Source organism: Moschus berezovskii, chromosome 17 (assembly GCF_049115385.1).
Source record: "Moschus berezovskii isolate FMDL1 chromosome 17, NW_MosBer_1.0, whole genome shotgun sequence".
Lineage (NCBI taxonomy): Eukaryota > Metazoa > Chordata > Mammalia > Artiodactyla > Moschidae > Moschus > Moschus berezovskii.
The window spans coordinates 24,098,965-24,113,859 of NC_142476.1; the positions used below are offsets into that span (position 1 = coordinate 24,098,965).

The 14,895-nt window shown below is 38.6% G+C and overlaps 1 protein-coding gene across 1 annotated transcript in view; it reads right to left on the reverse strand.

The window, feature by feature from the left end:
- PLA2G4A (phospholipase A2 group IVA) overlaps positions 1–14,895 on the reverse strand; it is a 153,232-nt gene that overhangs the window by 77,746 nt on the left and 60,591 nt on the right. Inside the window, exons 4-5 of the mRNA XM_055419083.2 lie at positions 6,643–6,791; positions 5,753–5,866 (exon numbers count right to left, since the gene is read on the reverse strand). Of these exons, the coding sequence (XP_055275058.2) occupies positions 5,753–5,866; positions 6,643–6,791 (263 nt within the window). The remainder of the gene's footprint in view (positions 1–5,752; positions 5,867–6,642; positions 6,792–14,895) is intronic.

A 14,895-nucleotide genomic window follows, 5' to 3' on the forward strand; every position in this document is an offset into this window, starting at 1 on the left:
TCTTGAGAGTCCCTTGGACTGCAAGGAGATCCAACCAGTCCATTCTAAAGGAGATCAATTCTGGGTGTTCATTGGAAGGACTGATGCTAAAGCTGAAACTGCAATACTTTGGCCACCTCATGCGACAAGTTGACTCACTGGAAAAGACTCTGATGCTGGGAAAGGTTGGGGGCGGGAGGAGAAGGGGACGACAGAGAATGAGATGGCTGGATGGCATCACTGACTCTGTGGACATGAGTTTGAGTGAACTCCGGGAGTTGGTGTTGGACAGGGAGGTCTGGCGTGCTGTGATTCATGGGGTCGCAAAGAGTCGGACACAACTGAGCAACTGAACTGAACTGAACTGAAAGACTGTTCACACAGTAGGTGCTCCATTGTTATTTGCAAAATGTATAAATGGATGAATAATTCCTCCTTATAATTCTCATTGTCTACATTGCATGATTTATTTGGTACTTGCAATTACAATTCATAAATCCTAAACTCTAGTTACTGATGTCCTGAAGTGTGTTTAGGGATGAAACAGGCTATTGTCTGCAGTCTGTTTTCTTTTTTAATTATAAATTTATTTATTTTTAAATTGAAGGATAATTGCTTTACAAAATTGTGCTGGTTTCTGCCAAACATCAACATAAATCAGCAGTAGGTATACATATGTCCCATCCCTCTTGACCTGCAGTTCGTTTTCAAATGTATCCAGGAGACTTTCCTGGGTGCTCAGTGGTTAGGACACCATAGTTTCACTGCTGAGAGGCCGGGTTTGATCCCCAGTCAGGGAACTAAGATCTCATGAGCCCTATTATGACCACAAAAATATATATATACATACATACATAAGCATGTATCAAGATGGTTTGATGGACAGACAGAAAGAGATGTGAAAAGCATATAGAATAAAATGTTAATTGTAGAATCTAGGTAGCATTTATATGGGTATCCAATGTAAAAATATTTCAATATTTCAATATTGTATATGCTCGAAAATTTTGATAAGAAAATTTAAAGAAAACAATAATACCTTTGAAAGGCCTTTTTTGACTACATACACTCCATTGCCCACCAAATGTTCTCTGTCACAGCCTCTATTTGATTTTCCCCATAGTGTTTATCACTGGCTGATGTTATGTTGATTATCCTTTTGCTTCCTGGTGCCTATTTACTTCCCCATCAGCATGCAAGCTCCCTGGGAACCATCATCTACCATATCCTCTGCTGTCTGCCCATCACCTAGAATATTCCCTGGAACACCATCAGTGTTGAATAAATAAATCAATGAATAGTGTGTCATGAGACTGCTCATTCTATTACTTATCAGCTTATCATGAATGTTTACTCCTTCTCCAAACACACCACTAGTTCCCTGAAAGTGAAACTTTTGATAGCTTTCCTGATATTAAGTAAAGTTTTAAGTACACTGTAAAGACTCTGATTCTCATATTAAAAAATAAGCTGCTGCTGCTAAGTCACTTCAGTCGTGTCCAACTCTGTGTGACCCCTATAGCTAGGTAAATACTTCAAAGATGAATTAAAAAGATTTTTTAAATTATTACATTATCATTTTATTAGATATCATTATTACATTATCATTAGATTTTAATTATTACATTATCATTGTCCATATCTGTAAATGGGAAGCACTGAAAACTTCTGGGTAAAAACAGCCAAGTGATAAACAAGACATTCTTTCTAGTGCATAGCAATTCATGAGTTAGAAAGTATCTAGAAATAAGTTAACGGAGGGACTTTCCCTGGTGGTCCAGTGGTTGAGACTCGGTGCTTCCAATGTAGCAGGTGCAGTTTCCAGCCCTGGACTGGGAAGATTCCATATGCCTCAGAGCAACTAAACCTATGTACCACAACTACTGAGGCCATGCTATACAGCCCTTGCTCCTAGAGCCCGTGCTCAGCAACAAGAGAAGCCCCAACAATGGGAAGCCTGCACATCAGAATTAGAAACTAACCCCTGCTTGCTGCAACTACAGAAAAGCCAGCTGGCAGCAACGAAGACCCAGTGCTGCCAAAAATAAAGAAATAAATTTAAAAAATAATTAATTAAAAAAAAAAAGAACTCTCATTCAGATTGAAACTACAAAGGACTCTGGAGAATGGTGTAATGAAAAAAAAGTTGCTTGGCCAACTGTTTTTTCAAGCACGTTAAAGAAAACAATTATATAAGCTACTCAAAATTCAGGAATGCAGAAAGTCTCTTTCAGAGCCCAGCAGCCACACACCTGAGCATAGGAAATGACAGGAGAAGTAATGCATGTTTTCCTATAGTTTCTTCTCTTAAAATCAATCTTTGAGTCATAGACTGAAGAGCAGAAAAAACGTTCCATTTTGGAAAGGCCCGTCATGCTTACAAAGCCCTCAACAAGGGTCTGTTGAGAACTGACCTTAGTAACACGCCTAGGGGATGTTAGCCTTTCACCACCTCTAACTCTCTACCCACTGCCTACCAGCATGTACTTGCCAAGCTGTGTAACTTGTCATGCCTCAGCTTGCTTTCTTTTTCAAGACTCCATGCCTTGGTAGTTTCTACTAGAAACTAGAATGCTCATAACTGCATCTCTGCCTACTGAAATTCAGCTCTTTACAAATATTTATATACTGCTTAATAGGCACACACACACGTATGACGCACCAAGTTCTATATGAATGGATGGCTAATCTATGTGAGTATTATACATATTTCTATAATCAATTATTGTTATATATTTTATATGTGGGCTTCCCAGGTAGCTCTAGTGGTAAAGAATCTGCCTTACAATGCAGGAGATGCAAGAAACATGGGTTCTATCCCTGGGTTGGGCAGTTCACCTGGAGTAGGAAATGGCACCCCACTCCAGTATTCTTGCCTGTAAAATTCCATGGGCAAAGGAGTCTGGTGGGCTGCAGTCCATGGGGCCTCAAAGAGTTGGACACGACTGAGCACAATTTATATGTGATGTTATATACTTGATGTATAAACTAATATATGATCATATTTCATATAAAATTATATAAGTAATGTTCAAAATTCTCCAAGCCAGGCTTCAGCAATATGTGAACCATGAACTTCCTTCCAGATGTTCAACCTGGTTTTAGAAAAGGCAGAGGAACCAGAGATCAAATTGCCAACATCCGCTGGATCATCAAAAAAGCAAGAGTTCCAGAAAAACATCTATTTCTGCTTTATTGACTATGCCAAAGCCTTTGATTGTGTGGATCACAATAAACTGTGGAAAATTCTGAAAGAGATGGGAATACCAGACCATCTGACCTGTCTCTTGAGAAACCTGTATGCAGGTCAGGAAGCAACAGTTAGAACTGGACATGGAACAACAGACTGGTTCCAAATAGGAAAAGGAGTACGTCAAAGCTGTGTATTGTCACCCTGCTTATTTAACTTATATGCAGAGTACATCATGAGGAGCACTGGGCTGGAAGAAGCACAAGCTGGAATCAAGACTGGTGGGAGAAATATCAATAACCTCAGATATGCAGATGACACCACCCTTATGGCAGAAAGTGAAGAGGAACTAAAAAGCCTCTTGATGAAAGTAAAGGAGGAGAGTGAAAAAATTGGCTTAAAGCTCAACATTCAGAAAACTAAGATCATGGCATCTGGTCCCATCACTTCATGGGAAATAGATGAGGAAACAGTGGAAACAGTGTCAGACTATTTTTTTGGGCTCCAAAATCACTGTGGATGGTGATTGCAGCCATGAAATTAAAAGACGCTTACTCCTTGGAAGGAAAGTTATGACCAACCTGGATAGCATACTTAAAAGCAGAGACATTACTTTGCCAACAAAGGTCCGTCTAGTCAAGGCTATGGTTTTTCCAGTAGTCATGTATGGATGTGAGAGTTGGACAGTGAAGAAAGCTGATCACCGAAGAATTGATGCTTTTGAACTGTGGTGTTGGAGAAGACTCTTGAGAGTCCCTTGGACTGCAAGGAGGTCCAACTAGTCCATCCTAAAGGAGATCAATCCTGGGTGTTCATTGGAAGGACTGATGCTAAAGCTGAAACTCCAATACTTTGGCCACCTCGTGCGAAGAGTTGACTCATTGGAAAAGACCCTAATGCTGGGAGGGATTGGGGGCAGGAGGGGAAGGGGATGACAGAGGATGAGATGGCTGGGTAGCATCACCGACTTGATGGACATGAGGTTGAGTGAACTCCTGGAGTTGGTGATGGACAGGGAGGCCAGGCGTGCTGTGATTCATGGGGTCGCAAAGAGTCGGACACAACTGAGCGACTGAACTGAACTGAACTGAATAATTATATCAGAATATATTTAAATGTAATATACAATATATTTGCTCTATTATATACAAATTATATAGATACATATAAAGATAATTAACTCATTCAATCATAGTGATTCTCCTATGAGATATTGTCTCCACTTTGCATGCTCAGTCACTCAGTCATGTCCAACTCTTTGAGACCCCACGGAATGTAGCCCACCATGCTCCTCTGTGCATCAACTTTTCCAGGCAAGAATACTGGAGTGGGTTGCCATTTCCTCCTCGAGGGATCTCCACTTTACAGGTGAGTAAATCGAGATTCAGAGAAGCTAAGTGATTTTGCCAGGATGAAACAGATGGTAAGAAACAAAGGTGGGATTTAAACACCAAACAACCTGGCTTCAAATGACAAGGTGTTAACAGCTATGTTCACTGCTTGACCTGCTCAAAATCACCTACTGATACAGATCCACACCTGGCCTCCTCTCACAACACAAACTTTCTTTATTCTGTTTTCCCACTGCACTCTGTATATACCTCACTGATACTTAATCTTGCTGTGTGGTGGTTTCTTTTCATCACATATATCTCCCTATATCCATTTGCTTTCCCAGCCTCTATCTCACCTCCGCCCCAGATGAAGATAATTGAGGGAAGAGCTTCCTATATCTTATTCTTCTTTAGACGCCTTGAACACAACACAGTGATGGGTAGACTCCAGTAAACAATTGAACGAGGAATGAATGTAATGACTTCAAAATGTGGCCAGTGTATCTCTTGGCACTTGACAGAAAACATATAGAAGACATGCTTCCTGGAGCAGCTAAAGGGATCAGTGGGGAATATGTGACTGCAGTGTTCATAAGGCACCAGGGTTCCCCTGATTACATGAACTGGTCAGGTAGTCCTCAGGGCTTAAATCAGTTCTTAGGCATGCATGACCACTATTCTAAATTCCTGGTCTACAGGATTTTAGTTTGAAGATGTTAAAAGATTTAGTCCCAGTGAACAACTTGTAATTATCATGGAGGTTCATGAAGAAAGAGATAATTCAGGATGGTAACTGTTAGGAAAGGAGGTAAGATTAAGGGATATGTACATTTGGGTGAGAGGAGAGAGATTTGCAGTCATTTGAAGGGACAGGTCATGTGAAGGGACAGGTCATGTGAAGGGACAGGTCATGTGAAGGGACCGAGCTGCACCCAACAAGAATAAATTAATGCACTGACAAACTTTCTAAATCCTGGTCTACCAGTTGCTTACATTTCTCATTGTAAAGTGCTAGTTTCCTATAAACGTAAGTTTCCTGTAAAAAGAATCTAATGTTTGCTCAGTGTAAATAATTTTTCTAGAGTTTTATTATTCTTAAAAAAAATATTGAAATCTCAGAAATGTAGCACACCTAAGAAAAAAACAAAGGAAGGAAGGGAAGGATTTCCAAGCATTAAACTCCAGCTTTCCAGATTAACTAGATTTTATCTGACATAAGGTGGAAAAAGAATTCTGTTTTGTTGCTTACTTGATTGAAAATAAAAGGAACCTGTTTCTTCTCTCCCACTTTCATAGAAGATATGGGAAACGTTGTCGTCCCAAGAGTTTCATCCATAACATAATTGGCGTCCATTAACGTGATCTGTAGAGAGTAAAAAATAGAGCACAGGTATCAAATTTTTCTGGGATCTTTGGAAATTATATCTAAACTCTCCAACACACTTTAAAAAATGAAAAATTTCAAGTGATATTTAATAGTCATTTGAAATCCTAAATATTCTACTAGTAATAATACTTTGTATTTTCTGAGTGTCTGACATAATCATTTTTTTTTTCACTTTTGTGATTAACCTATTCATTATCACATTTTGAAAAATGAAATTTCTCCCCTATCAGAGGAAATGCTATTTTGGAATATGAGAAAGAAGTTAATGTGGAAAACTCATGCAAGTGGAAAAGATCTATGTGAGCTTATTTTAAAGCTAAGTATTTCAAATTTAAGCTAATAAAGTTAATTTATTTTGATACACTAATCAGTTGGCAATATTTTATCCTTTGTGCTTGGATCCTCCCTTCTAAAACAGAAAGAATGTTTTCTCCAAAGTGCAATTGATTGGCATGGTTTAGTCACTAAATTATGTCTGACTCTTGTGACCCCATGGACTGTAGCAAAGTACATGGTGAGGATTAAAGACTCTAGCCCCACCTAACTTCTGCATTTGTACATTCACATAGCTTGATGTGTGGCAGCTAGAAGCTCATCTACCATATACTGCACAGCTGTACTCCAACTACCTAACCAAGAAGAATGAAGGCAGTGAGAGGGAAAATTTGATGCTTTCAAGCTCAACTTGAAGATAACCCCCCAATGAGTCACTTGACCCCCACTGACCCACTATCCCCCAATGACTCACTTACCTCTAAAACATTTTCCTGATTAGGATCCAAAATAAATTCAAAGGTCTCATTCCACACAGGGTTTATGTCGTTATTGAAGTGTCTTGTTCTCTTCCTGCTGTCAGGGGTTGAAGAGATGAAAAGTTCCACATAGGGGTCTGGAGTGTCAACTGTAGACATTAAACACAAGTGAGAAGGAAGCAAAAATGTGATTAAATTCTGATTTATTTTTATTGACATGTGTTATCAGGTTATTTTCAGTGGATCTACAATTACATATTTGAAATGTCTGAGACCAAATAATATATAATGGAAGAACATTGTAGGTTATATGCTTTCTACATATTATTCCCCTGTACTTCCTAACAGTCCTTTGAGAGGGATTCATTTATTAGGCGACCTATTCAGAATTCCTCTGACTGCCTAGAGGTCATGGTCACTGCAATCAACATCTCAGTCCAACTACAGACAATGATAACAATCTCATTTAGCTAACCACAACATAACCTCTAGCCCAGGACTACAATGGTGACAAGATTATGAGCTCAGGATCATCATGATTGTTAATATTAGAAAAATTACCCAACCATATTATTTGCCAAGCCAAATAATGAAAGCCAGTGTGACATAAATACTGTTTATAGTTATAAGGCTGCCTTGGATGGTTGTACAGGTTGTACACTGAAAAACTTTAAGGGGAGGCATTTACAATAGTAGTCAATATATATTTCTGTATTTATTATGGCAGTATTCAATCGGATGGAAGTGAGTCTATCAAGGAAGTGACAGCTTTTTCTGTTGCATGTAAAGACCCACTGAGTCAGGACATGATATGGGTACCATTTTAAACTGAGAGAAGTAACTGCAATGAACTGTTTAAATTTCCTCCCTCTCTCTATATATATTTAATAGCAAGGCAACTGACCCTGTGTGTGGAAATATTGATCATTCTCTCTTTAGTGGCTCCTCTGAATCCTCATCTTACACTCCTGCACTTTTCCTGTAAGACTGTGAACAACCTGAGGTTAGGAACTCCTCTTTGTATCTTTAGAATCTAACAACTATCACAATATTTAAGGTCTCCTAACTTAAGGACTCAACTTTTCTTTTTAACACATCCTTTCCTGTGTGGCCATTATAACTCATAACCACAAAAACCAGCCATCAAATGATGACTGACAGGATTTCTGCTGAGCACTTCACATGCGGAAGTCTCATTCTAATCTCACAAAACAGCACTATAAAGGACTTCTAGTGTTGCGGCAACAAGAAATGAGAAATGTTAATATCACACAGCTAGTAAGTATCAAAGCAAGATGCAACTGCAAGGGTCATTCTCTCAATGACATCACACTCCTAAGTGCTAAAGAAGTGATCATAATGGGTGGCTTACCAAGGAAAGAGGAGCAGGAAAGGAGTTTTAAAGAAGAAGGGAGACAGGAGCAAGGGAAAAGAGAGAGAGTGGAAACAGAGGGTAAGGGTGGAAAGAGAGAGAGAAAAGTGCAAAAGTTCACACACAAAAAAAAAGATGCAAAAATTGAAAACAAAGGAAAAGCAAAAACAATAATTCTTAAGTGACTGGCTTTCAAAGAATAATTTTTGAACAATTTTTAAAAACATACTTTGTCCTTTTACAATAGTTACAGTAAAATAATGTAATTGATGCCCATCACAGTTCTTCTCTGTGGTCATCAGACTTTTTAAGTGGGCTTTTTTTTTTTTTACTGTTAAGTTAGAAGATCTACAAAAGAACAATAAGCATTTGGGATTGTCATTTAGTTAATTTTTCCACTTGGAGTTTATGTGTCATTGGTCAAGGGCAGCTGAGTCTTAAAACTGAGAGTATAAGAGAAATGCCTAGGGTTTTTATTAAATACACAGAACTTTGACCCTCATTCCATAAGAGCCATAATCAGATCTATAGAGAGATTGGGGATCTGTATGTTTAAACAATTACTCAGTTGATCTGAGGAGGTCATGTCTGTTCACACTTTTGATATCTTTATTTTAGACAGAAGGAAATAGCCAGTTATTTCCATTGAATTTATGTATTTCTTCATATCGAGATATAATTGATATATAACATTATGTAAGGTACACAATGTATTGGTTTAGAACACTTATATAAAGCCATTTCTAACTTGATGCTTTTCTCTCTCAACAGGTCAATGGTAGACAAATTAGAAAACAGAAGACTAGGCAGGAAGGATGGCAAGAGAAAATGGACCAAAGAAGAGAAGGAATGCTACAAGGGGACTCAACTCACTCCTCAACCAAGAGATGACCGTTCCTTTCCCTTAATCATGTTCTGCCATGTCACCAGTGCTCAGATTGCAAACCACAAATAAAACTACACATTTAGAATAGCAAGTAGAGGGCTTCCCTAGTGGTCCAGTGGTTGAAAATCCACCTACCAATGCAGGGAATACAGGTTTGATCACTGGTCTCTGAAGATTCCACATGCCGTGGGGCAAATAAGCCCATGAACCACAACTACCGAGCCTGTGTTCTAGAGCCTAGCTGTCACAACTAAGGAGCCCAAGAGCCACAATTATTGAAGCCCCCGATCCTAGAGCCTGTGCTCCAAACAAGAGAAGCATCTGCAATGAGAATTTCATGCATTGCAATTAGACGTTAGTCCCTACTGGCCACAACTAGAGAAAGCCCACATGCAGCAAAGAAGACCCAGAGCAGCCAAAAATAGCTAAATAAAATTGTTAGAATAGCATGAGGTGGAAGATTATAAAGAAAAATACCTTTCCTTTTCTGAGTAGAAGTAAATACATACTTTTAAAGAGAATATGCAATGGCACTTCACATTAAATGTATAAAAATGTAGCCCTTCCTCATCCCATAAGTTTAGTTTTTTATGGGACTAAAGCTCTCCCCCCCGCCCCAGAAATACTAGAAATGAAGAAGGAAATGGCAACCCACTCTAGTATTCTTGCCTGGGAAATCGCATGGACAGAGGAGTCTGGCGGGCTATAGTCCCTGGGTTCGTAAAGACTCAGATCCAACTTAGCAACTTAACAGCAAGAAAATACTGGAAAACAAAAAAACAAGCAAAAGCTAATCTTGAAAACAAAAAGTATGCCAAGAAGGGGAAGTAAACATAGTAAACATGATTCACTCATTCAACAAATATTTGGGTGTCTACTGAACGCCAGGGACTGCCCATCAAGAAGCAGTTTGAGGGAGCCAAACGTGAAAGTGTAGATTTGAAACATGGAAGTGAGTCAAATGCTAATAGCCTAATTTTAGAGGCAAGGAAGACAAGCAGATACACTAAACTAGTGACTAGTAACTCAGTCACCCAGGTTGTTGCACATACATAATGTTAAATCGTAGGTGGAGAAATGGCCTTATGAGGTTTGATCTTTATTTGAATCTTTGAAAAGGAGAAAGGACAGGTTTTCTCCAGTCAAACAAGAAAGAGAAAGTAGAAAGTGAAGTTCTCTGTGAGGAACTAGATAGGGGCAGGAAGCAACAAATTGAAGCGGCATGAATCAACTAGCAATATTACCATCTTCTCATTTTGGACTCTCATTGGGTCATATGCTTTTCCAGATTCTAACGCTTGCAAAATAATTAAGAAAATACCATATAACAATGATGCCAGCCCTCTGTTTATATTGCAGAACATCGACAAATTTTTTTTTTTTTAATCTTTTGGCCATGCCACATGGCATGAGGCATTTAGTTCCCCAGTCAGGAAGTGACCCCATGACCCTTGAATTGGCAGTGCAGTTTTAACCACTGGACAACCAGGGAAGTCCAACAGACATTTTTTAAAACAGAAAAAATTGAAATCTAGTGCAAAGCTGTCATTTTAGATTCTTATTTTTACTTTTGAATACAGTCAGTACTCTAAAAGTTTTTGTCAAGACTGGTGGTTTTTCTAGTTTTGCTTCATTAATAAAACACATCAAAGAGGAGACATCAAAGGCTGCTAGACAGTGGAAAACCACTGACAGCTGCAAACCGTGATACTGCAATCTGCATCATTGCTTATCTTTGCAAGTTAAGAAACAGCTGTAGCAGTGGTGGACAACACAGGATGAAAGGAAGTTTTAAGAAACTATTTTAAAATTGGATTAAGAGAATCACATATCTCAGCTCACTTTTTAAAAAAAAAAAAACAAACATAATATATAATCTTCATTGGCAGGAAGCTTTGAAAGGGGACATCAGTCCATTTTTGACAGCAAAACTTAGCCCATACTTTAGAGTAATTCCTAGAAATGCATTAAGGGGAGAAAAAAGTAAAACACATGAAAAAAAAACTTTATTTCATGCCTTTGTGAATTAATGTCTATCGGAATCAGCTGAGTCACTGATTCAGCTTCACCTTGATTAGCTCCAATGAAACGGGTGGTAAAAATGCAGTGTGTGGGCACAGACTTTCTTACATCGTATCCTTTTGTTTGAATCGTGACTAACAAAAATGTTGGGGGTGTGAGATACAGATCTTTTTCTGCTCCCATAAAGATGACATGAAACTACACGCATCAGAAATAACTTCAGAATTCCCGGGTTGTAAAACTTCTCATAAACTTCAGTAGTTGAAGGAGTGCCCGCCAAAAGTCATAACAAGGCCATCTGTCATTTCAGCTTTGTCTGAGTCATATATTATATGATTCATCACAGGAGCTGGTGGCAGCTTCCAAACTCCAAGTTTGATTTTAAATATGCTGTATTTGCTTTCTCATATCCACTTTGCTAAGTAGCACCTTAAACCCTTTGCTTCAAATGAAGATGACCCATGTACTGTGCTTAATTGCTTCAGTCCTGTCCAACTCTTTGCAATACCATGGACTGTAGTCCACCAGGCTCCCCTATCCATGGGATTTCCCAGGCAAGGATACTGGATTTGACTGCCATGCCCTCTTCCAGGGGACCTTCCTGAATAGGGGTCAAACCGAAGTGTCCAGAGTCTCCTGCATTGTAGGTGGATTCTTTACTGCTGAGCCACTGGTGAAGCCCAAAGATGCCCCATAATGTTAAAATTCATGTGATATACGCAGCAAAACAAACAACAACAAAAAAAAAAAAAGGAAAAGTCCCCCCCAAGTCTACAGTAAAATATCCCATTTTGGGGACTTTTCTGGTGGTCCAGTGGTTAAGAATTCACTTTTCAATGCAGAGGACTCAGGTTGGATATCTGGCCAGGGAACTAAGATCCTACATGCCTCTGAGCAACAAAGCCCGTGAGCTGCAATTACTGAGCCTACATGCCACATCTGAGAGTCTGGGCACCACAGCGAAAGATCCTGCGTGATTCAACAAAAGGGCCAAGTGCTGCATCTAAGACCCAATGCAACCAAAAAATTCCCATTCTGAATAGCTGCAATCCACTGACAGTGAGCTTAAAGTAGTGTTTCCCAAAACATAGTCCACTAAAGTATCTTCACAGAATCACCTGGAGTGTTAAAATGCAGACACCTTGCATTTTCAGAGTCTTCAGCATGGACCTGGAAATCTGAATTTTAACAACTTCATCAGATGATACTTAGGCACACAAGTTTGAAAAGTGGTGTTTAAAGTACATTATGACAATCATGTATCACGGGCTTCCCTGGTGGCTCAGATGGTAAAGAATCCACCTGCAATGCAGGAGACCTGGGTTCGGCTCCTGGGTTAGTAAGATCCCCTGGAGAAGGAAATGGCAACCCACTCCAATATTCTTGCCTGGAGAATTCCATGAACAGAGGAGCCTGGTGGGCTATAGTCTATGGGGTTGCAAAGAGTCGAACAAGACTGAGCAGATAGCACACACATGGCAATCAAATAAAGAACAATGGTTTAATAGCACCTACAGAAAAGTACAAACATTTTGGCATTGAGAAGTCAGCAAGCTCACCAGACTTCGTCATGGAATTATTCTGCCTGTAGACTATATTAAGCACAATAAATTAATTCATGTCTGTTTCTCTCTAGCCATTAAATACATTTTCAAGTGACCAAATGAAAACAAATCCAAGAATAAAGTACATGAGGGTGTGTGAGCTGGCAATCTATTTAGGGTGATGGACTAATATTCAAGTGTTCTGCTTCAGTTGCCACCAAAGTATGAATGCCATAGTAAGACCAAAAATTAAATAATAATTTGTTGAAAAAATGCCTCTGAATACTATTCTCTAATGGGGTCACTCCTTTAAACATTTATGATTTAGGAATAATAATTAGATGGAGAACTTAAAGCTTTCACACTTAGAGGTTTAAAAACAAATGTTTTATGATGCCAACCTTTCACTATTTCCACACTTTTTGTTGTCCAGTTGCTAAGTCACATCTGACTTTTTGCAACCCCGTGGACTGCACCACAGAAGGCTCCTCTGTACTTCACTGTCTCCCAGAGGTTGCTCAAATTAATGTCTGTTGAGTCGGTGATGCCATCTAACCTTCTCATCCTCTGCCGACCCCCTCTCCTCCTGCCCTCAATCTTTCCCAACACAGGATCTTTTCCAAAGAGTCAGTTCTTCACGTCAGGTGGCCAAAGTATTGGAGCTTCAGAAACAGTCTTTTCAATGGATATCCAGGGTTGATTTCCTTTAGAATTGACTGGTTTGATTCCTTGCAGTCCAAGGGACTCTCAAGAGTCTTCTCCAGCACCACAGTTTGAATGCATCAATTCGGGGCTCAGGCTTCTTCAGCACTCCCTGCACTATGCCAGCTCATTTACTGATATAAACTCTTGGAAAGTGATGGTTAGCTCCACTATAAACATATGAATTTCAGTAACAGTTTAGTTCCTTTCTTAAAGTAATATTTTTATTGACAGATAAGATAGATGCAGAAAAATTACTAATAGATTATTTTAACCATACAGTTTTCTGAATTTTCATAAAATGAATTCATCCATGATACCACCACCCGGATCAAGATACAGAACAATATCTGCACTCCAAAAGCCTTCCCCATGTCCTCCAGAAGGGTGACCATTACCCTTCTTTTACCACTAGAGAATATTTTTACTTTTATTTTTATCCTTACATAAACAGAATCAAGAACAGTATGTACTCCTGTTCATATCAGTCTGGCTTACTCTGCTCACCATTAAGTTTGTGAGATTCATCCATATTGACATGTGTAGAATAACACATTCATTAATTATTAATGCAAACTGCTTTACTATTTGAGCATATCATAAAATGTTTATCCATTCCACCGTTAGTGGACACTGGACTGTTTCTACTTTGGGCTATTACTAATGGTGCTGCTATGAACATTCTTGGATGTGACATTTGGTGCACACATTTTTATGTTTCTGATGTGAAATTCCTCAGAATGCAATTACTTGGATGTGGAATTATTATGCCTTTGTACATCCTGATGTTAATACTCACAAGGCAGAAATCATTCTCAGTATTTTATATTGTCAGTTTTGTAATTTTAAACATCTGATAGATATGTAACAATATCTCACTACAGATTAAATTCACACATCCTGCATGACTGTCTAAGGTTGAATAATGCTTTATGTGCTTCTATTGGCCTGTTGTATATGTTCTTGAGTAAAAGACATACTCAAAATCTTGTCCAATAAACTTGGAAGTATTTATTAGAAATGCTGCCTTTAACCCTAATACTACAATATAAACATTTCATTAATCAAGTGGTTGTATAAGTGTTTATGGACTTACAGACTGTCTACTGTATTCATTTAAGCTTGGAGCAACTCCAATTAGTATTATTACAGTTTATAATAAATAATAGTTTAATAATAAATTATTATTGTATTTTATAGTAAATTATTATACTGTAAATTATTGTTATTATTTTATTTCAGCACTTAAAAAATGTCATTCTGTTACCTCTTGGCTTCTATCTGGTCTGTTGAGGAATTTACTTTCAGTTTTTTGCTTTTCTCTTGTTCAGTCACTCAGTCGTGTCTGACTCTTTGCAACCCCATGGACTGCAGCACGCCAGGCTTCCCTGTCCTTCACCATCTCCCAGAGTCTGTTCAAACTCATGTCCATTGAGTCATGATATCATCTAACCATCTTATCCTCTGTCGCCCCTTTCTCCTCCTGCTGTCAATCTTTTCCAGCATCAGGGTCTTTTCCAATGAGTCAGCTCTTGCTATTCTGAATATGTCTTTTCCCCTCTGGATGCTTTTAGGATGTTTTTTCTTTGCCTTTAGTTTTCAACAGTTTTAATGCAATATGCATAATATCTCATTTTTTTTGTATTTACCCTTGAGTTCATAACAGCATTTTTAGCAGTTACTGAAAATTCTCAGTCATTATATCTTCAAATATTAGCTCTGCCCCA